We start from the raw sequence: 21065 nt of genomic DNA, 5'->3' as shown, positions 1-21065 counted from the left end.
TCCAGTCCTGGGAAATGGGGTGTGGCTCCAGTTGTAGGCTGGTTGGGGAGGACTGCGGAAATTGGTGAGTGGCATCGTGGTGGTGCCTCATGATTGTGGCCAGAGCTGGATGAAAGCAACAGAAACTGAACATCTGTCAGAAGTATCAGAGTTTTTTTGAAAACTGAAAGATTCAGCCGGACTTCTTCCTTTGCCTTTTACAAAAATAAAAATATGGCCCTTCATGGAAGAGCGTGTTATAAAACATATGTTAAATAAGTCAAAATATAAATCAAAGAATCTGGGAGAGTCTAAATCAAAATGTCCACGAAAATTATTATTGTTATCACTTTTTTGCATGGTAGGATTCGTTAATTCTTTTTTACTTATTTGTATTTTTTCATTTTATCTAATAAATGTCTTTTTTAATTAAAATAATTTTTAAAAATCACTTTACTGGGCTTCCCTGGTGGCGCAGTGGTTAAGAATCCACCTGCCAATGCAGGGGATACGGGTTCCAGCCCTGGTCTGGGAAGATCCCACATGCCGCGCGCGGAGCAACTAAGTCCATGCGCCACAACTACTAAGCCTGCACTCTGGAGCCCATGAGCCACAACTACTGAACCCGTGTGCCACAACTATCGAAGCCCGTGCACCTAAAGCCCATGCTCTGCAACAAGAAGCCACAGCAATAAGCCCGTGCACCACAACGAAGAGTAGCCACCACTAGCTGCATCTAGAGAAAAGCCCGCATGCAGCAATGAAGACCCAATGCAGCCAAAAATAAATAAAATAAATAAATTTTTAAAATCACTTTACTAATTTACAGCAATTAGGAAATTAAAATTGTGCAAATGTTTTTGTTTTTTGTTTTTTTTGGGTTTTTTTTGCGGTACGCGGGCCTCTCACTGTTGTGGCCTCTCCTGTTGAGGTCCAGACATGGAGGCTCAGCGGCCATGGCTCACGGGCCCAGCTGCTCCGCGGCACGTGGGATCTTCCCGGATCGGGGCACGAACCCACGTCCCCTACATCGGCAGGCAGACTCTCAACCACTGCGCCACCAGGGAAGCCTGTGCAAATGTTTTAAAGTTTAGGATTTGATTTGGCAGCCTTGGCAATATTATTTTAGTATTTGCTATTATTTCCCACTTAAGCTAACCCTGGTTAGCCTAATTCATTTGAATGAGTTCCTCTTTCAGAAGGAAACTTGTATTAGTTTCCTAGGACCATAGTAACAAAGTACCAGAAACTGGGTGGCTTAAAACAACAGAAATACAGTCTCTCACAGTTCTAGAGGCTGGAAAACCAAAACCAAGGTGTTGGCAGGGCCATGATCTTTCTGCAGGTTCTAGGCAAGAATCTTTCTTTCCTTGCCTCTTCCTAGCTTCTGGTGGCTCTGGCAATCGTCATCTTGTAGCTGCAGTAATCCAATCTGCCTCCATTGTCACATGGACTTTTACCCCATGTATCTATCTGTGTGCCCTCTCCTCTGATAAGGATATCAGTTATTGCATTTAGAACCCACCCTAATCCAATATGACCTCATCTAAACTAACTACACCTGCAAAGTTCCTATTTCCAATTAAGGTCACATCCTGAGGTTCCAGGTGGATGTGAATTTTGGGGGGACACTATATAACTCACTATAAGACTAAAAATAATTTAGTCCACAAACTCTTAAAAGTGTAAATTAGCACATTTTGGAGGGCCTATTTTAACTTATTAATATTGTAACTGTATAACCTCTGTGGTAAGCAATCTTAATTGTACCACTCTCCTACAGAACTGTGCTGACAAATTACCCAGGGATGTTCATAGTAACATTTTTTTTTTGTAACAGTGACAAATGGGAACAATCTAAATGCCCATCAATTAGGGACTGGTTAACTAAGTTATTGTACATCCATGCCATGTATACCCTGTAGCCTTTAAAAAGAATGAGGTAGATCTGAGTGACAGACATGGAAGACATCCAAGATGGATTAAGTGAAAATACAAGTCAGTGCACAGTGTTTAATATGTTTCCACTTATGTAATAAACTTCTACAAATTAAACAATCCTACATTTATTTTATGTTTTAACGGATGACTACCTTTCAAAAGCACTTCAATAAACACAAAAGGTACTTATTGTTCTCCTTCAAGTCTTCTGAATCCCACTTCATCCTTTTATTAGTCTGCTTGGGCTACCATAACAAAATACCACAGACTGGGTGGCTTTAACAACAGAAATTTAGTTTTTCACAGTTCTGGAGACTGGGAGGTCCAAGATCAAGGTGCTGGCTGATTCAGCTCCTGGCGAGACCTCTCTTTCTGGCTGTAGACAGCCACCTTCTCATTGTGTCCTCACATGGCAGAGTGACACAGCAAGTTCTCTTGTGTCTCTTCTTATAAGGACACCAATCCCAGTATGAGAGCCCTACCTTCATGACCTCATCTAACCCTAATTACCCCCCAGAGGTCCCATCTCCAAATACATGGCAGGTTAGGGCTTCAACATATGAATTCTGCGAGGACAATCCTCCTTACAAAAAACTCAGGCTATAAAACAATGCTTTATAATGGAACCAATCGAGGCTTTTTAAAATTAGCACATAAGAAAAAATGCCACAAAGGACCTGGATTAGTCATTCAGATCCTTGGTGTAGAGACAGTTTAGCCCACCTCCAAGACAGCTGAAATTAATCACCAGCATGAATCCAGAGTAACCAAGTTTGAAGAAACATGTTAGGCTATCAGTGATATATCATTATGACTTATGCTATAGTTGTCATTCTTAGCTTTCAATGGGATCTGTGGGAATGGCAATCCTCCCAGCTTCCTAAGCAAGTGCTGGAGGGAAGTGCTATAATGGGAACCTGTGAACTGCAGGTAAAATGTGAATTGCACAACAGTCTTCCTGACATTAAAAAAAGGTAATTACTAATGAAGAATGGTATTACTAACCAACATCTTTTCCCAGCACCATATTAGTTCATGACACTGCAGAGCCATGAACCAGAAATTGAAAAATTTGTAATCCGCATAGAAATAGTGCAGATACCCAAGAGCTAGCAAGGTAGGATCTTACTAAGATCTTACTAAGAGGTTTGAAAATGCAAACAGACAAAACAGAGGAAAAAGTTTCCTCTTGTTAAAACCCCATTACTGACATGGAATAAACTGCATCATGAATGGTGCAATAGTAAGGTGTTCCTTTTCAGAAGGCAATAATGATAGTAGAGTTAAATAACACAAATAAATGGAGATTGCAATAGAAGTCCATTTTATTTAAGCTGCCAAAAGGATTAGGAGCTTTTAGAGCACGCTGGGGGAACTGGTTGGACGGCTGAGGATAGCCCAATAGATTTATTATAGGGACACTGTAAAATGGCAGAGACCAAAAACTTAAGACATAGCTGTAAAGCTTTTTTTCCTTTAAAGGGATCCATTCTCGCAAATCTGGTCGTGTGAAATAGAAATTTCTTTGTTCAAGTTTCAATCCAAATGCAACTGCTCTGAAGAGAATGGCATGAAGTATTAGAAAGAGTCAGCTTCTCAGACTCCTAAAGAGGTTGGGGGGTGGGGTGGCAGGGGCGGGGAAGATAGTTACAAAAACAAATACCAAAACTGCGCAGGTGGCACAAATTGTAAAAGTCAAACAAGGCAACTCATATGACCTGTGGAATCATGGTTTGCCTTCTCAGTTTCTTTAATTAAAATCATATTTGCTCAAAGCCACAAAGTAAAGGAAGTTTGACATTTAGTTTTACAATTTCAGTATTTCTATTATTTTCTAATTCAAGTTTATCCCAGTGGGAGGCATAAAAGGAGGCTCTTAAAAACTAATGATTGCTTAAATTACTTTGTGTAAATTCAAACCTTGTCATTTTAGAGCAACCAAACACTCCAGGTCAGTGGTTCTCAGTCCTTGCTGCAAAGGAGAATCACCTGGAGAGCCATTCAAAAATACTGATGACCTTGCTCCACCCTAAGCAAATGAATTAGAATCTCTGTGGGTGTGGCCAAGGCATCAGTATTTTTTAAGGGCTCCCAAGATGAGTCGCCTTTGAATCCAGGACAGAACCATTCCACTTCTAGGTTTAGAATCATGTCATATTATAATTAATAACATTTATATTTCTCTAAATCCAAAAGTGGTACCCGCATAATGCAGAGAATTACTAAAAGTATGGGAAAGCACAATTTTAAAAAATGATGTGAAATCCCATTATTCCTTAATGTGTTTATGATTTGTCTTCTTTCTATGAATATACCATATATGAAAGAATAATATGCAAAATATGTATTCCAAAAAAATACATTTTAGAACTAGAAGGTACCCTAAGAAGTTATCTGGTACAAGTCCCTTATTTTATAGATGAAGAAATGTAGGCCAAGAGAGTTCCTACCTCTCTTAGAAGTTCATTTGGAGTCAGGATTAAACTATATGTTACCCTTTACTTTTCTTACAAAACACATTTTTGTGCAAAAACTTGGATCCTCAAAAGTTTAATTCCAAGAGAAATGCAAATCAAAACTATAATGAGATATCATCTCACACCAGTCAGAATGGCCATCATCAAAAAATCTAGAAACAATAAATGCTGGAGAGGGTGTGGAGAAAAGGGAACACTCTTGCACTGCTGGTGAGAATGTGAATTGGTTCAGCCACTATGGAGAACAGTATGGAGGTTCCTTAAAAAACTACAAATAGAACTAACATATGACCCAGCAATCCCACTACTGGGCATATACCCTGAGAAAACCATAATTCAAAAAGAGTCATGTACCAAAATGTTCATTGCAGCTCTATTTACAATAGCCTGGAGATGGAAACAACCTAAGTGCCCATCATCGGATGAATGGATAAAGATGTGGCACATATGTACAATGGAATATTACTGAGCCATAAAAAGAAACGAAATTGAGCTATTTGTAATGAGGTGGATGGACCTAGAGTCTGTCATACAGAGTGAAGTAAGTCAGAAAGAGAAAGACAAATACCGTATGCTAACACATATATATGGAATTTAAGAAAAAAAAATGTCATGAAGAACCTAGGGGTAAGACAGGAATAAAGACACAGACCTACTGGAGAACGGACTTGAGGATATGGGGAGGGGGAAGGGTGAGCTGTGACAAAGTGAGAGAGAGGCATGGTCATATATACACTACCAAACGTAAGGTAGATAGTTAGTGGGAAGCAGCCGCAAAGCACAGGGAGATCAGCTGGGTGCTTTGTGACCACCTAGAGGTGTGGGATAGGGAGGGTGGGAGGGAGACGCAAGAGGGAAGAGATATGGGAACATATGTATATGTATAACTGATTCACTTTGTTATAAAGCAGAAACTAACACACCATTGTAAAGCAATTATACCCCAATAAAGATGTTAAAAAAACACATTTTTATAGATTTTTAAACCTTAAAAAAAGTTTAATTCCAATCTGAAACTCCATTTCCATAAAGGATCTATTATTTCTAATGATATTCTAACAAACTTTAAAAAATATCAGTCAGATCTTTAAAGAGTGCCTTCTTCTTTCTCTTTAATTCTAGCACATATATAGCAAGTTGCCCTCTGTGTTCTATGGAACATTGATTCCATTGGACATTAACAGATGTGATAGAAAAAAAAAAGAGGCTTGTTATTCAGGCAGATTGGGAAACAAAATGAAAGGAGATTATTTACTGAATTATTTCTTGTGGTTTTAATGTTATACCGGTAGCACCGAGAATCTCTGGGATGTATGTTTAGAATACAATATCTCAAGCTTATCTGACCTTGGAACCTTTCCTCAGTTCAGTCTCAACATCTTCACCTTCTCTGGAACACGTTTTTAGCAAGTAACACTATGAGGATTCCTAGAACAAAGGAATAAAAGACCTGGAGTACCCTTGCGACCAAAGAAACTTTGTTATAGCTTAAAAAATTTTACAGCAAGTAGGAGAGTACTTTACAAGGGAAGGAATATATGATTTGAATGACAGTGACAGCAACATTGGTTATAAAAGGGAAAAAAACAGTAAACAACTTAAAAACCCAATGATAGGCTTAATTATGATATAGGTATACAGTTGAATACAAAACCCGATCACCACGAATAATGTTGGAGATTAATGACATTAAAAAACACGTCATGCACTTGTGGCAAGCACTCTATTCAACCTCAGAACAAGCCTCGAAAGCAGGTACATATGGAAAGGTCTGAAACACAAAGAATCTAACTTGCCCAAAATCACGCAGTTAAGTAACGAAGCCAGAATTCAAACGGAGACCGTCTGAATCTTGAGCCCAAGAGCCTTAACATGCCCACACTGCCTCCTAGGTTTGCTGCGGAGTAGGGGCAGAACTATCTACGTCGCAGGGTTCCTGTGAGAATTAAATGAAATAATAGACATAAAGTTCCTGGTACACGGTGGACATTCAACACCCAGAAGCTACTAAATAACTCGCTCAAGGTCACACAATCCGTGGTGAAGCCAGGATTTAAATAGATTATTTGAATCTTGTGCTCCCGGGAACGGGTAAGAGCTCCAGACGCTTTTCAGGGCTTCAACCCCTAATGGAGAGTCAGTATGGACTTCCCTTTGTCCCATAAAACGCACCTCAGAGGTGAGGGAACACCCTGCAGGCCTTCTTCAGAAAGGAGGGAAGGCGCGGAAGACGCTTTAGGTACCTTTACATTCTTTCTTTTCCCTCCCACCTTCTGTACCTCCGACCACACCCTTCGGTCAGCCGCCTGACAATTTCCGGGACGGAAGTGACGTCTATAGTTACGCGCCGGATGTGGACTTGCAGAGTGAGCCCCAGAAGTCGCGGACGCTGTTGGGCTTGAGGCCTGGCTGAAGTTTGGTCGGGAGCTCTGCAGCTTTGGGAGGCGGCCGTTGCCATGACGGCCCAGGGGAGCCTGGTGGCCAACCGAGGCCGGCGCTTCAAGTGGGCGATTGAGCTGAGCGGACCTGGAGGAGGCAGCAGGTGAGGTGCCTGGGCAAAGTTCGACATCAGAGCTCCCACCCCAGCACTACCCCCAGAGGAATAGGACCTGAACCCTCAGGCCCAACTCCGTGAAAAGGATGGGTGGCCCAGAAACGACTCCTGGGGAGCTAGCGGCTTCTCTGCCATAGAGGTTTCTATGACCAAAGGATGCTTATTTCATTCCTCCCTACAGGCAAGGGTCTGACGAACCCACGAGAGGGCTGGTCTAATCTGGGTAGATGCATCTGAGGATCTTTATTCCTGTGATTCGAACGGGAAATGTGGAATATGAAGTGTAGAAGGCTGCAACCTTAGTTTCTTGGTTTTGGTCTCTAGGAGCCGAAGTGACCGGGGCGGTGGCCAGGGAGACTCGCTGTACCCAGTTGGTTACTTGGACAAGCAAGTGCCTGATACCAGCGTGCAAGAGACAGACCGGATCCTAGTGGAGAAGGTACAGAGGTATAGATGTCACTATAGTCCTTGGGCCAGTCCTGACCTACACACCCACCCTCTCCCACGCAGCACATGAATGTCTTACTGTAGATGGCCCTTATCCCGAATATTTGATAGCTAAACCGCTTGAGATTACTGTTACATTAGTTGACATATCAGATCCAAAAGTGCTCAATAATTGTAAAAATAAAAGACGTTTGAACATAAGATATAAGGAAGTAGGTTGAAAATTAGCTACTGGTAGCAATGCGTTCCAGTTCAAGTCATCTTTTTCTACTGGAGTTCCCTTATACCACACAACCAACCTGTCAGAACAGTCCGTTGGTTTTACCTTCAAAATAGATTCAAAATCTTAATTCTTATTGCTGTAATCTATCATCCTGGTCTAAGCCACTTCATCTTCTACCATTTTTCCCTTTGTTCACTCCTATAGTCAGAACGGCCTCCTTGCTGCTCCTTAAATATGCCAGGCAAGCTTCTATTTCAGGCTTTTTGTACTTGTTCTTTCCTTTTCCCCCAGATACCTTTATGATTTGCTGTCTCATCTCCTTTCAGTCTCTTACATGTTACCTTCTTAGTGAAGTCTACCCTCATGGCACTCCCTATCTGTTCTTACTTTATATTTCTCCATTTCATTCATATATATTTCTCCATATCATTCATATATAGTTTACTTATTTTATTATCTCTCTTTTCACTCTTGTAAGCTCCATGAGAGCAAGATTTTGTCTCCCAAGTCCCTTGAACAGTGCCTGGCACTTTCCTCTCAGCCTTAATATTGTTCAATATTAAATGAACTTTGATTCATGAAATGCAGTGATTTTCACAACATGAAAATGACAGAGCTGTTGTCAGTGATTCTCTTGATAAGTGTCCTGTCATTTTTCATCTTGGTACATCAAAGCATAATATGAATAATAAATACATGATAGTAAGGTATTACTAAAATGGCGTGATTTTAAAGGCAGATTATTATAAAATATATATTTTAGAGCAATTCTGTTGTATGGATGATTTGATATTTAAACTCTCAGATAGGGACTTCCCTGGTGGTCCAGTGGTAAAGACTCCATGCTTCCAAAGCAGGGGGCACAGGTTTGATCCCTGGTCAGGGAACTAAGATCCCACATGCTGCTCCGCAGGGCCAGAAAATTTAAAAAAAACAAGAATTCTATAAATAAACTCTCATATAAATGATCTATGTAAATGACAGATAAGGAAACTGTTTACACATGGCCATTTATTCCTTTATGTGAATAAACCCAAATGGACAGGGGTATATTATTCTGTTTATATACATAGATTTACTTTAAATATTTTGTTTAGGATTTTTTTTTTTTGGCTGTGTTGGGTCTTGGTTGCTGTGCACGGGCTTTCTCTAGTTGCAGCGGGGGGGGGCTACTCTTCATTATGGCACGCAGGCATCTCATCATGGTGGCTTCTCTCATTGTGGAGCACAGGCTCTAGGCATGCGGGCTTCAGTAGTTGTGGCACATGGGCTCAGTAGTTGTGGCTCACGGGCTCTAGAGCACAGGCTCAGTAGTTGTGGCGCATGGCTTAGTTGTTCTGTGGCATGTGGGATCTTCCCGGACCAGGGCTCGAACCCGTGTCCTCTGCATTGGCAGGCGGATTCTTAACCACTGTGCCACCAGGGAAGCCCCTAGGATTTTTGCATTTAGGTTCATGAGTGATACTGGTCTGTAAACTTTTCTCATAATGTCATTGGCAGGTTTTGGTATTTATGAGGTCCCATATTACAGTAATGAATTCATTTTTTCTTCTCTGAGTTTGTATAAGATTGGCTTTATTTTTTCCTTAAATGTTAAGAATTTGCCAAGGGATACCATTTGGGCTTAATTATAGAGTTTCTTAAAGTTATAAGACTATTTAAATTTCCAACTTCTTATGCCATTTAGGTAAGTTGTTGTATTTTCTAGGAATTTAGCCATTTCCCCCAAATTCATAATATTGATCACTTTAATATATGGAAGACCTATAGAGATGTCCCTTTTTTCATTCTTGCTGTTGAATATTTTGCTTTTTATTCATCAGGCTCACCAGTATTTTCTTAATCTTTTCGAAAAAACCTTTGGCTTTGTTGATTTTAAGAAAATTTCATTAATTTCTGCTCTCATTTTGATTTCCTTCCTTTCCATTTCCTTGGGTTTAATTTATTCTTTTTCTTACTTCTTGAAATAGATGCTTACTTTTATTTAGTCTTCTAATATGTATTTAAGGGTGTAAATTTCTCAAAGCTCTGTGTCCCAGTTTTAATATATGGTATTTGTTATCAGTTAACAATATTTGTTTTCCACTGAAATTTCTTCTTTGATTAGTGGATCATTTAGAGCACATTTTTTCACTCTAACACATAGGGGATTTTCTAGTTATCCTTTTGTTATTGATTCCTAGCTTAATTGCATTATAATCAAAGAATATGCTTTGTATGATTGGAGTTCTTTCAGAGTTATTGACACTTTCTCCACGGCTCAGTAAGTTGTCAGTTTTTGTAAATGTCCTATGTGTGTTTGAAAAGACTGTGATTTCTGCACCTGTTGGGTGCAGTGTTCTATTTGTCAATTGGGTTAATAATATCATTCAGATCTTTTATATCTGGATTTGTCTGTTTGTTCTATTAGTTATTGAGGTATGCTAATCTACCACTATGTGGATTTATCTAGTTCTTCAGTTGTAGATGGGCCAGTGATAGATGCAGAAGTATAAGAACAAAAATAGGGAAGTCTTCTCTTTACCACAAGTCTTGGGGAAAAATGGTATTTGGGAAACCCATGGGGAAAAACAGAAATGGTGAAGATGCCTTATCTTTAGAAGAGCAAGCTTCCTGTGGCAAAGTGGGAGAAGGGCAGAGGTGGTGGAATTGAGGAGTCAGCTCACTCAGAAGCACGAAGTCGGGAATTGTGTTCATTTGACTTTAACGCCAGTGATGTAACGTAGGACTGAGGATAGTGATCAGAGGTTAAAACTGTGTTTGTTTTAGCGCTGCTGGGACATTGCCTTGGGTCCCCTGAAACAGATTCCCATGAACCTCTTCATCATGTACATGGCAGGCAATACTATCTCCATCTTCCCTACTATGATGGTGTGTATGATGGCTTGGCGACCCATTCAAGCACTTATGGCCATTTCAGCCAGTAAGTATTCTTGAAATAATAATCCTCCTTAAGCTTTAAGAATCAAAGGCAAATTCTTCAGCAGAACCCATTACGGGAAGTCTTTGGCACAGCTAGCTCTTGGCTAGTTGCAGTAGGAGTGTGTGCAGGGTGGTGATGGCAGTGGTGGTGGCATGGAGGAGGAAATGGTGCTTGTGGGTTTTTGTTCACCTTTAATGGTTCTATTTGTACTCTTACTATGGGACTGGACTGTCTGTGTTATATATATTAATATATGGCCTGATTCGTATTGAAAAAAAAAAGTTTTTTTTGGTTTTTGACACTTTCTGTTACCCCAACAGCTTTCAAGATGCTAGAAAGTTCAAGCCAGAAGTTTCTTCAGGGTTTGGTGTATCTCATTGGGAACCTTATGGGTTTGGCATTGGCTGTTTATAAGTGCCAGTCAATGGGACTCTTGCCTACACATGCATCAGATTGGTTAGCCTTCATTGAGCCCCCTGAGGTAAGGCAAAAGGAAAGTTAAATTTGGGGCAGATGTAATGTACAGTAAATAGTTGATCCATTTGATGGTGGGGGATCACAGTTGCTCTTAGAGCTCATTTCTTAAGAAATAAGATCCATTAGGAGTTTGGAAATTGTTATATTTTAAAGATAAAGCAAAGTAGAGCTTATGATTAAAGTATTAAGTACTTGATTCAGGAAGTTATTTCAGTTATTTCTCATTCACCATTAACTTATTCATTTTTTTCTTTTTTCAGAGGATGGAGTTCAGTGGAGGAGGACTGCTTTTGTGAACCTGAGAAAGAAGCACGTGGTGCCTATGTATCTGGAGCTCGTTTACAGCCGCCTTCATGCCCAGTGGCTCCTCCTCAGCATACCAACCTTTAACATTATCACTCACTGAAAAGGACCAAAAGGTCTCTTTTCTCCATGGTGAAGAGACAAATCCTAGAAAGACAATGTACATATCACTACAAACACAAAAAAACTATACCACAACTCTTGACTGAAAATAAGGTAGAAAACTTTATTTATGTTTCCAGTAGAGAGCAAAACAACAAGTGAAACCATAACTCTGTAAACAAAAGAGTGGTTGCTGATAAATCAAGAGCTACAGCAGCATCTCCTTTTAATAAATTAAATGGTTGAGAACAGTGCTTTAAAAAAAAGTTGCACAAGTATCCCTTAAATCTATGCTCCTTGATATATTTCACTTCTATTTAACACAAGCTGGGACATAAAAATTCTGTTGGAGATACTAGAGAAATGTGAGAAACTAATGCTGAATTCAGATTATACATGATGAAAAGAAAAATAAACCAGACCAAAACACATAAAATGCTTACAGTGTAGTTGCTACTTTAGTATCCACAAAAATGGATTTTTAGCATGTTTAGGGAGAATGAGGATTCGCGGGATCTCAGGGGCCACAGGAATCTGAGGCAACGGAAGATACAAAGTAGTGGTCTTTGCCCTGCCAAAAGGAACTTGGCACCTGTCAGACAGATGCTGCAACTCAAACTAAAGCTTTTAAGATAGCTATAAAAGGCAGAGGGCCAGCAGTTGGAAAATGAATATTGTCATAACCTGCCCTGGTAAAGTCATAGCTAAGACTTAAAAGCTGGATCTCTTCAAAAGGCAGGAGGAGGTCTTTCCTTTCTCTTCCTGCATGAAACACAAAGCCCCTTCCCCTAAGGTGCATTCTCTCATCAAGTTTTCGGTATTGCTTTATTTGCAGTGATTAAAAGAGACAAGACAGTTTGCAGACAACATAAGCAACACATAGACATGAAATGCTCTAGACAGAGATGAGTTTAAATCTGGCCTAATAGCCACTTCCCCATGTAACAGTGATTGTGTTTTAGGGCCTAAAGTAGGGGCTATATTAGTAGCCACTAATTCCATTATCCCTTTAAAGGATTCTTACAGAGCTCCAGCCACAAAAAGCTCTTCTAAAACTAACCTTACTTTCTGTCCATTTGGCCAGAGGTTTTGTGTAAATGTAAAGGAGTTCCTGGGCAAGCTGACCTTTAGAGCATGGGTCTTTAATAGCTTGGGTCCTAGGGTACCTGTTCCACTACTGCTGGACTCAACTTAGCAATGGAGTGTTGCAATGAAAGTTGTAAACAATGCTTCTACCCTCTGCAGGAAGCAGCAGAAAAAAAAGACTTAAAATATCTTGTCTGCTTTGCTACCTGACTGGGCTGGGACACTGAGAGAAGAGCAAAGGGAATAAACCAAAATGACTCAGTTTCTTAAGCCATATTGAAGGGTTTTTCTCCTCTGTCCATAAGGGTCAGATGAATAGTCTGCAGACTATGGAGCAAGTCAGCTTGCTCCATATCCTACTGGTAATGAAAGAGTGGTACTATTTATCATTAATAAAATGAAATTCAAAAGCAGACATGAATACAGGCAAGATAGTTTCTTGGAATACCCTATCTATCCTGTACAATAAATGAAGATTTCACATATATGAAATTACCACTCAGTCACACAGGGCAGTTTCCCTATGCTCGAAAAGCAGGTGTTTTGTGATCATTAAGTTAGGAAATAAAAAGCTAAGCTTGCAGAAGCATTTCCTTGACACATTTAGAGCTTTCTGAAAACAAAACTGAAATAGAAGACTGTTACCTTGGGTAATCTCTTAGTTCAGATCCAAGTTTCTGCAGTCAAAATGAATAAAATTGAAAAAAAAATGCTCATACTTAGTGCTGAGCTGCATGCCCTCAAGTCTTCATTATGGCTGGCTTTGGGAATGAGTCCACAGGTTTCCTAATGAAATAAGTTTCTTGAAACAGGCCAATGCCAATTGCATGCCACTTCAGTGAAGTAGGTAAGAAGAGTAGCAGCAGCTCAGTAACTTTGGCACTATGGAAGGAATATGGCTATAAACTTCGAATTCCACTGCTGGATTCTCCCTTTGAAGGATAATCCAAAGGTTTTAGCAAAGGATTTTAGCCAGTCTTCCTAGTGTGTTTGTTCTTATGATTTTTGATCTGTGCCTATAACCCAGAGGGCATAAAAGGGAGAAGGAAAGGAGAACCTATTGGTTAGTATGCATCATCATCTGCATTTCTTAGATAACAGCTTATATATTTTGCCCATGTCTCATAGGTAACCACAGACTGCATTTATGTAAATCTTGATAGCTACCTTTTGGAGTTCGCTTAGTTTGTCCATTTGCAAAGAACCTGAAAGAAATAATTTTTACTCAACCTTTTAAAAAACAGTTTCCGTGGTAACAGTGCCTGTATTACAATCCTAACCACAGGATGGGTTTGAGAAACAGCTGAAATATACAACACAGTATGTGTACTTAAACATATTTTGGGGGAATTTTATTTTGGAGGAAGTAGGGGCTGCAGTTTCATGTTTCCGTTTTTATATATTAGTACCCTAACATAAAATTAGAGTCCTGGAGAGCAGTGGATACACTGACGAAAATTGTCATCTTGGCTTGCCACGGATGTCTCCACAAAGATGTTAGCTCCCTGTGTACTTGGCCATGAATTCTTTAGTATGATGAGGCTGTGTCTCTCTGGCTGTTACCCCCATGGTGTCATCATTGAATCATGACTTCTGAGACTCATCTTTAATGTTAGACGTGTACTTTTGTCTTCAGTTGAATTTCTAGCATCCCTTTTGCCAATTCATTTTATTGGTTTAGCTTGTTAATTCTAACTTGCCTTTATCTGGTACAGGCATGGCTTGTAGGACTTGAGCATTGTTCTGAGGTTGAGGGAATATCTGCTTCTTCTTTAAGGACAGCAGGTCATATGGTAGCAAAGAGCAGATCTGTTTGTACTTTTCTGCACAAGTACTTGAGGCTCAGCTCATTAAGAGTTCAGCGTGATGTACACAGAACACAGGTCTCTAGTTGATGGGAGTGGTAGTAAAGAGCTGGCACTTCCATGGAGGTTGGAAGCCTTTTTGGAAAGGTGAGGCCCAGCAGAATCATTCAGGGGTAGATTATGAATAAATGGTGATCACTTCACTGCCACCACCTCGGACAAGAAGGACTCGCTCTAGTCCTTCAGTGAGCACTTCTAGGAACTCCATGTCTTCAGAATTTGTCAAGGAGACAAATAGGCAGAAGAGCACAATTTAAAACCTGGCATCATGATAATCTGAGTTTGTCTGACTACAAAGCTGCAAAATCAACATGCTTGTTTTAATTATTATATATTCAGAACTGGAGAAGTCTGAACTCTGGATTCAATCGAACTCTGAAGTAATCTGGGGATCTAGCCTCTTTGCATAAATAATACAAGACTCTGTCCCATTTGTTAGATTTTTTTTCTAAATGTTATTTTAAAATGGGGGAAACCCAGAAGTAATGTGTTACTACTATACAGCAAATAAGGCAGAAAGAAGAAAAAGCCACAACAGGGCAGCCTGTAAGATTCCAGGAGAGAATCCCAGTAATTTCCAAGTGAACCTGCTCAAGTTAGATTTTTTCTGCCAGTTTCTTTTTCTTTTTTTCTTCAAATATAGTTGATTTACGCGTTCTTTTAACCTCTTTTCCTTAATGGTACTGGTGGGAATGGACCAGTCTGTGCCATTGCAGTGCTGAAGGGGTCCCATAAAAACAATCCTGGAATTAGGGTATGAAGAAGAACCTTATCTTTCCCCCTCAGAGGGAACTTCCACTTCAACTGCCTCTCCCCTAACTCCATGCAAGAGAGAGAGGCTTTGCAAACTGGGAAGAGCCTGGAAAGGAGAAGGGCTGTGGGTGTTCCATCTCTAGGACTGTCAGTAAGGGTTCTATACACTGAATGTTGAAAGTCATGTTGCAAATATGCCACCTAAAAAGTCTCTTTAGGGTTCAGAGAGAACATCTTATACCCAACTCCCCTGAAGGAGAGTAGTATTACTAAGTAAGGATCCTTGCCTGAGACTTTTAACAGTCTTCCCTCCTCAAGACAGGAAGTCATAGACAATGACTTTTACAGTTACTTAGTGTCCCATCTAAAACACAGGCTAAGGGCTTCCCTGGTGGTGCAGTGCTTGAGAGTCCGCCTGCTGATGCAGGGGACACGGGTTCGTGCTCCGGTCTGGGAGGATCCCACATGCCGCGGAGCAGCTGGGACCGTGAGCCATGGCCGCTGAGCCTGCACGTCTGGAGCCTGTGCTCCACAACGGGAGAGGCCACAACAGTGAGAGGCCGGCGTACAGCCAAAAAAAAATAAAATAGAAATAAAATAAATAAATAAATAAATAATTTTAAAAAACAAAACAAAACACAGGCTAAGATTTTCCCTACTGGAAGTTTTGCTCTCAGAAAGGATACAGTTTTCATCACCCTCAGGGTTTCGGGGTGGCCCTGGCATATTCAACAAAACCAGCTTTGCTTCATGGGACTTGTTAACTATAACCTCATTGAGCTTCACTGCTGTATGCATCCGCCTCACATTGGACTGGTCCCTGGAAGGGGAGCGTGGTGGGGAAGAAACAGGTGGGTTAAGGCAAAGAGAAAACTAGGCATATCGTCAACTTTAAAAAACTTGAGATTTTAGAGATTTTTTGCTTTAACTATGATTGATGTAATGAACAAATGATTGATTGCCTTATAATATTGATATCATAGCTTTCACATTCTACATTTGCTTGTTTTATACCAGGAACACAGTATGGACAGGAAGAAAGATGGTTAGCTTGTGTACAGTATTAACTGGTAGCTGATAGGCATAGGCAAACAATAGAAAGATGGCTGGATTTGGGGTGAAATGAAGACTAGATTCTGTCCTGTGTATTCAGGCAGTGCCACATCTGTGGCACTAACTAGGATACTATGTTAAGTGATAAGCTTGTGAGTAGGAAAACTTACGGACGCATGTTAAGTAGGTCCTGGAATCCTTCCATTGACTTGGCCTTTTGCCCCCGGGATGCCATGTACTTGTCTTTCGTCCAGGTCATGTGCACCTTCTCCTGATAGGTCTCTGTCTCTTCATCCTCATCAGAGCCAATGCTGGTCAATCGTAGCATTGAATTCCGATCCTTTACCAGCTGTGCCTGAGGAAGGCCCAACATAGCTATGACTCTATACCCAATTTTCTCTCATGCTTCATCTTTAATTATTTTGAAATGTGGTTATAGTGGAATAACCAAAAAAGCAATTAGGAAAGAATCTGTCATGCTGAGAACAATACTATCATCCCTTTCAGTGATAGACTTCACAGGGCCAGGATTAGGTCAGTGCAGCAAAATCTCACCTCTCTGTCACGCTCTGTTTTGGATAGTCGCATGTGCCGGAGCATCTGGGACCTTTGCTCCATCATCAGGGTGCGCTCGTAAGTATAAGCTGATATGTCACTGTCATGCTGCCGTAGATATCACACGGAGTAGGCAATAAGCACAAAAGAGAAAGAACCGTATATTTTCATTTCCACTTACTAAATTACACCAGAGAAAGTATCACAATATCAACCTAGGTTTTAGTTTTTGTTCAGTCATTGAGCTACGTAAATATAATAATATTGTGGATTGTAGATCAAATCCAGAGCCCTGAGTCTTTTCCACAATCTAACCATGACATACGTGTTTCCTTGAAACACAAAACAAAAACCCCAGTCTTATTTTTTTTTAATACTTACAAGTTATTTTTTAAAAAAAGCTATGTGTGATTTTAGCACGAATATATGAACTGAAACTTAATAAAACTGTATTAAGCAGATAAGAATCTAGCAGAAATAGAAGGGCTATGGAACAAACAGGAAAGGAAAAATTAAAAACTACCACTAAATACACATCACATATGCATTGTACTTATCTAGATCAACATATGAGAGTTTTGTTGGAACTAAGGAATTAATCCACATTTGCAGCTGAAGAAATTCCCAAACCAGAAGAGGTTCTAGAATGACAGGGTAGTCTCTCTTATCTCGAACTCAGCTTTCTCACCATCTCCACCACTTCCACCTCTGCCTCAATGCGAAGGTGATACAGGAAGGTGGCCAGGTCCTTCTTCATCTGAATACTGTTGTCTTCTAGTTGGGCTACTGTGAAGATCCGTATGCTGCATTTTCGCCACACCTGAGAAAGTACCACATATACATGGAAAATTAAATGCAAGAAGGCAAAAAAGAGTTATTTCTTAAAATAAATGGCACTTTTGCCTAGAACAATCTTGTACAGTTTCAGGGTATATGTTCCTAGATTCTTACTTGCCATATTATTATTTATTTACTTATTTATTTATTTTACTTACTTGCTATATTATTGTTAGGGCAAAAGCTTGACCAAGGAACACATAAAATATAGTTTAAAGGAGTTTTTACTTCATGACAAGAAAAAAACTGGCAAAACAGAAAAGATGGCACGTGATACATTAAGAGGGTGCTTTACTCAGGTAGCATACTGATGACACTGTGCAGACTGTAATATTTACTATTTTAAATTTCAGTCTTACCAAAGGATGAACATAAATATGTATAAGATACACACACACCCTCTTAGGTTTCCAGTATTTTCATCTTTTTCCATTTTTTTTTTTTGCGGTACGTGGGCCTCTCACTGTTGTGGCCTCTCCCGTTGCGGAGTACAGGCTCCGGACGCGCAGGCTCAGCGGCCATGGCTCACGGGCCCAGCCGCTCCGCGGCATGTGGGATCTTCCCGGACCGGGGCACGAACCCATGTCCCCTGCATCGGCAGGTGGACTCTCAACCACTGCGCCACCAGGGAAGCCCCAGTCTTTTTTTTTTTTTTTAATTCACTTATTAATGTTTTTTTCCAAGGGCTCATATGGAGTTCTATTAATTTGCTGAATTTCCCTTGGAAATAGGTATCAACTACAAAGAAAACTATTTCTTATAACGTTGAATCTGGAATCACGGAAAGCCAAGAATAATCCCCAAGTTTTCTAAGCCCCAACACTATAGAATGAAAGGAAGACTCTCTGTCTAGTGAACCAGGACAGAAGTTAAGAGAGAAAGACTTTTTTAAAAAGGTGTCAAAATACCTTGTGCTGTTTCAGTAGGAACGGTAAGAGCATGAGCATCCCCCCATCATGCACGATCCACCACACATCAATGTTGCCCTCAGAAAACTGCTCCACATTGCTGGGAAAGAAGGAGATGTTTTTAGCCACCAGCAGGGCCAGATGGGCAGCAGTTGTCACTCGAACTGTGCCTAGGGAGAAAACAGAGAGAATCAGGATAAGCAGAGATGAATCCTTAGGCTTAGCTTGCTTCCTACCATGTCAGCAAAGAAAGGATAATGGCCATTGACAGTTCTTTGAGCAAGGTGTCCTATTTACACAGTAGGCTGTACCAAATCAAGTAACGAAAATCATTAAGAAAAATTTGAATAGCTAACAGAATTAGACTGAGAACTATGATTTACATTACTAGGTGTATTCTGATTACTACATTTCTAAGTGGGGGATACATGAATTGGGGAGATTTTGATGCTGAAGAACAATTCTTCCAGTTCCTGTGAGAATGTCAATGTGGGAGATCACACATGGAAATATGGCAATTTCAGAGATAGTTCCTAATGTAAGACTTGGCAAGATAAACAACTGATGAACATTATGTAAGGCTGGAGGGGGTGAAGAGAATCAGGTTATTACTAGTAGTAGTTATTTAGGTGCCCTTATGAGACTATGCTTCAGCAAGGACATCGTCTCTACTTTAGGAGGCTGGGGGGTGGGGTTAGGGTATATCCTCTATTTGAGCCCTCAGGATAGTATGAGAAATGTTTTGTACCAATAAAAGTCTTCCAAGCTCGAGCATCTTCACTCTGGCGCCAGCCATTTGGCCACCCCATCACCACTGTGTTGTGCTTCATGCCCCCAAGGCCACATGACTGGATGAGGTGGGAAATGCCCTCTCTCAGCTTGGCGGCCACCACCAGCTGGGAGAATCCTTTCACCTTCTCTGCCTCCATTAGATGCTTTATGGTCTGAAAGAGAGACAGAATCTCAACACTGAATTACTTCATCCTGGGTCTTTTAACTTCTTACTCCTTCTCTGTATTATATTCCCCTCCCCCTTCCAAACTCTGCATAAGATCTACAGAACAATTCAAAAAGTTTAATTTATCCCAATGAAATTTTATTATCCTTTGCCTTCTTCACTTGCTAAGTGCTTACTACATATGTAGGTAGTTGTCTACATGTACTGATAGTTCCTTTACCTTTTCCTCTCTTCTGCTTTTCTTTCTAACATACCAAACAAATTGAGAATAGGGATTGTCACAAAGTGAATATTCAATATTCCTTCTTAATTGCCCAGGGTGAGTGTGAACATAATCTCCTTCCTTCCTTAGTCCCAGTCTGGCCCTGACTCATATTACTAGAAATTCAATATGACGATTCAGTTTCAATTTAGAATTATCTCAGGTATGTTTTCTATTTTTGTTTTTGCTACTTCCACATCCCTTTTGATATTTTAATGGTGATTACTTGCGAAACTTGTATTTGTTTTACTATTCTTTTATTTATTCAAGCCAGTCTGGAGATAATATTTCATTTAGTCTTACTTCACTCTCTTGGTAGAAAGGTAGAGAGAATAATGGTGTGGAAAATGGATATGATTTTCCCAAAGGCACAGATTAAGTCAGCGGTGTAGCTAGGATAATCAGGGTCTCTTGATTTCCAATACTGTGCTTTTTATTTATTTTTGTGATCACTCTGGACTAATGTTTCTTCAGCATTTCTAGTTCTAGGGTTTCAAAGCATTCCAAAATGAAATCCAGTAAAATTTTTGAAATGTAACTGAAATTTCTCCAGGGTGATTTCTATCATTTATAATAGAGTGAAATCTACTTTCTTCTTCAGGAAGAACTTTAATCTCCCATAAGCTAATCAGAAGTAGCAAAGGAATCTTGGTCATAGCACCATGTAGATTAGCAAAGAGGAAGAAAACGTGCTCATCGCTCCTTGTTGTCACAAGATTGAGAGGAACCATCACCATAGTTCAAGGGATGATTTATTTACATGACTTCTCTCAGGGCTGAGTCAATGTCTGGAGTCTATTTGGAAATAGTGCTTAGCCTTGATAATCTTATAGTTTAGAAATGCTTTTTAAATGGGAAGAATAAATTATCTTCTGGTTCATCGTAGTATTTGGGAGAATATGACCATTCAAGTCAGCACTATGAAGGACACCTCCTAGATCACTCAGGAAAGGGATTAATTTAGAAATCCGAGGTCTTATGACTCAACAGCACAAAACCATAAGCTAAATTCCACGAGGTCAATAAACCTTGACTCTTACCTGCTCAGCGGCTAAAGCTTCACCGTAGTTCTCCAGGAAGTTCCCCACGATGACAGAGCCCACAATAGTGAGACCCTTTCCTGCCTTAAGTTGTGAAGCAAAGGTGAGGAGGCGAGGATGCTTGACATGTAGGTCTTCATCTAGTTTCAGCAGTACAAGCAACTGAGGCCTGTAAAGAGGTTGGCGGGGAAGGGGGTGGGATGAGAAAACACTCTGGGTCTGGGGACAGAATGACAAGTCTACCCTTTAATTCAGGAGATCTGTATAAAACACGTACTTTGACAGAAGGAAGAGATTAGAGAAAATGATAGGGTGCGGCTGC

At 40.2% G+C, this 21065-nt stretch overlaps 3 protein-coding genes across 7 annotated transcripts in view; 1 reads left to right on the top strand and 2 right to left on the bottom strand.

The window, feature by feature from the left end:
- The window catches only part of KATNBL1 (katanin regulatory subunit B1 like 1), a 63984-nt gene extending 57287 nt beyond the window's left edge, over positions 1-6697 (bottom strand). For 2 of the 3 annotated variants that reach the window (XM_060004936.1, XM_060004939.1), the window contains exons 1-2: positions 6570-6695; positions 5745-5825 (exon numbers count right to left, since the gene is read on the bottom strand). The gene's annotated coding sequence lies outside the window, so the exon portion shown is untranslated. Of the gene's footprint in view, positions 1-5744; positions 5826-6569 lie in introns of all 3 variants that reach the window. The other variant, XM_060004938.1, reaches the window with a different exon arrangement.
- A 45-nt stretch (positions 6698-6742) lies between these two features.
- Positions 6743-11839, top strand: EMC4 (ER membrane protein complex subunit 4). Of its 2 annotated transcripts, XM_060004940.1 has the most exons (5): positions 6743-6939; positions 7276-7390; positions 10391-10544; positions 10865-11025; positions 11282-11833. In XM_060004940.1, exons 1-5 carry the CDS (start codon positions 6854-6856, stop codon positions 11315-11317), a joined length of 552 nt encoding a protein of 183 aa, XP_059860923.1. In that variant the 5' UTR covers positions 6743-6853; the 3' UTR covers positions 11318-11833. The 2 variants fall into 2 exon arrangements, with proteins under 2 accessions (XP_059860923.1, XP_059860924.1); XM_060004941.1 differs by lacking the exon at positions 10865-11025 and having other exon boundaries at positions 11282-11839.
- A 2-nt stretch (positions 11840-11841) lies between these two features.
- SLC12A6 (solute carrier family 12 member 6) overlaps positions 11842-21065 on the bottom strand; it is an 88511-nt gene continuing 79287 nt past the window's right edge. For both annotated transcript variants that reach the window (XM_060004934.1, XM_060004935.1), the window contains exons 18-25: positions 20744-20912; positions 19232-19427; positions 18484-18653; positions 17427-17558; positions 16739-16846; positions 16354-16538; positions 15817-15950; positions 11842-14587 (exon numbers count right to left, since the gene is read on the bottom strand). In XM_060004934.1, the coding sequence (XP_059860917.1) occupies positions 14496-14587; positions 15817-15950; positions 16354-16538; positions 16739-16846; positions 17427-17558; positions 18484-18653; positions 19232-19427; positions 20744-20912 (1186 nt within the window). In that variant the 3' untranslated portion in view covers positions 11842-14495. The remainder of the gene's footprint in view (positions 14588-15816; positions 15951-16353; positions 16539-16738; positions 16847-17426; positions 17559-18483; positions 18654-19231; positions 19428-20743; positions 20913-21065) is intronic.

The sequence above is a fragment of the Delphinus delphis genome, chromosome 2, assembly GCF_949987515.2.
Source record: "Delphinus delphis chromosome 2, mDelDel1.2, whole genome shotgun sequence".
NCBI lineage: Eukaryota > Metazoa > Chordata > Mammalia > Artiodactyla > Delphinidae > Delphinus > Delphinus delphis.
The sequence above is the reverse complement of the archived record's forward strand: the minus strand, read 5'-3'. Positions and strand labels throughout refer to the sequence as shown.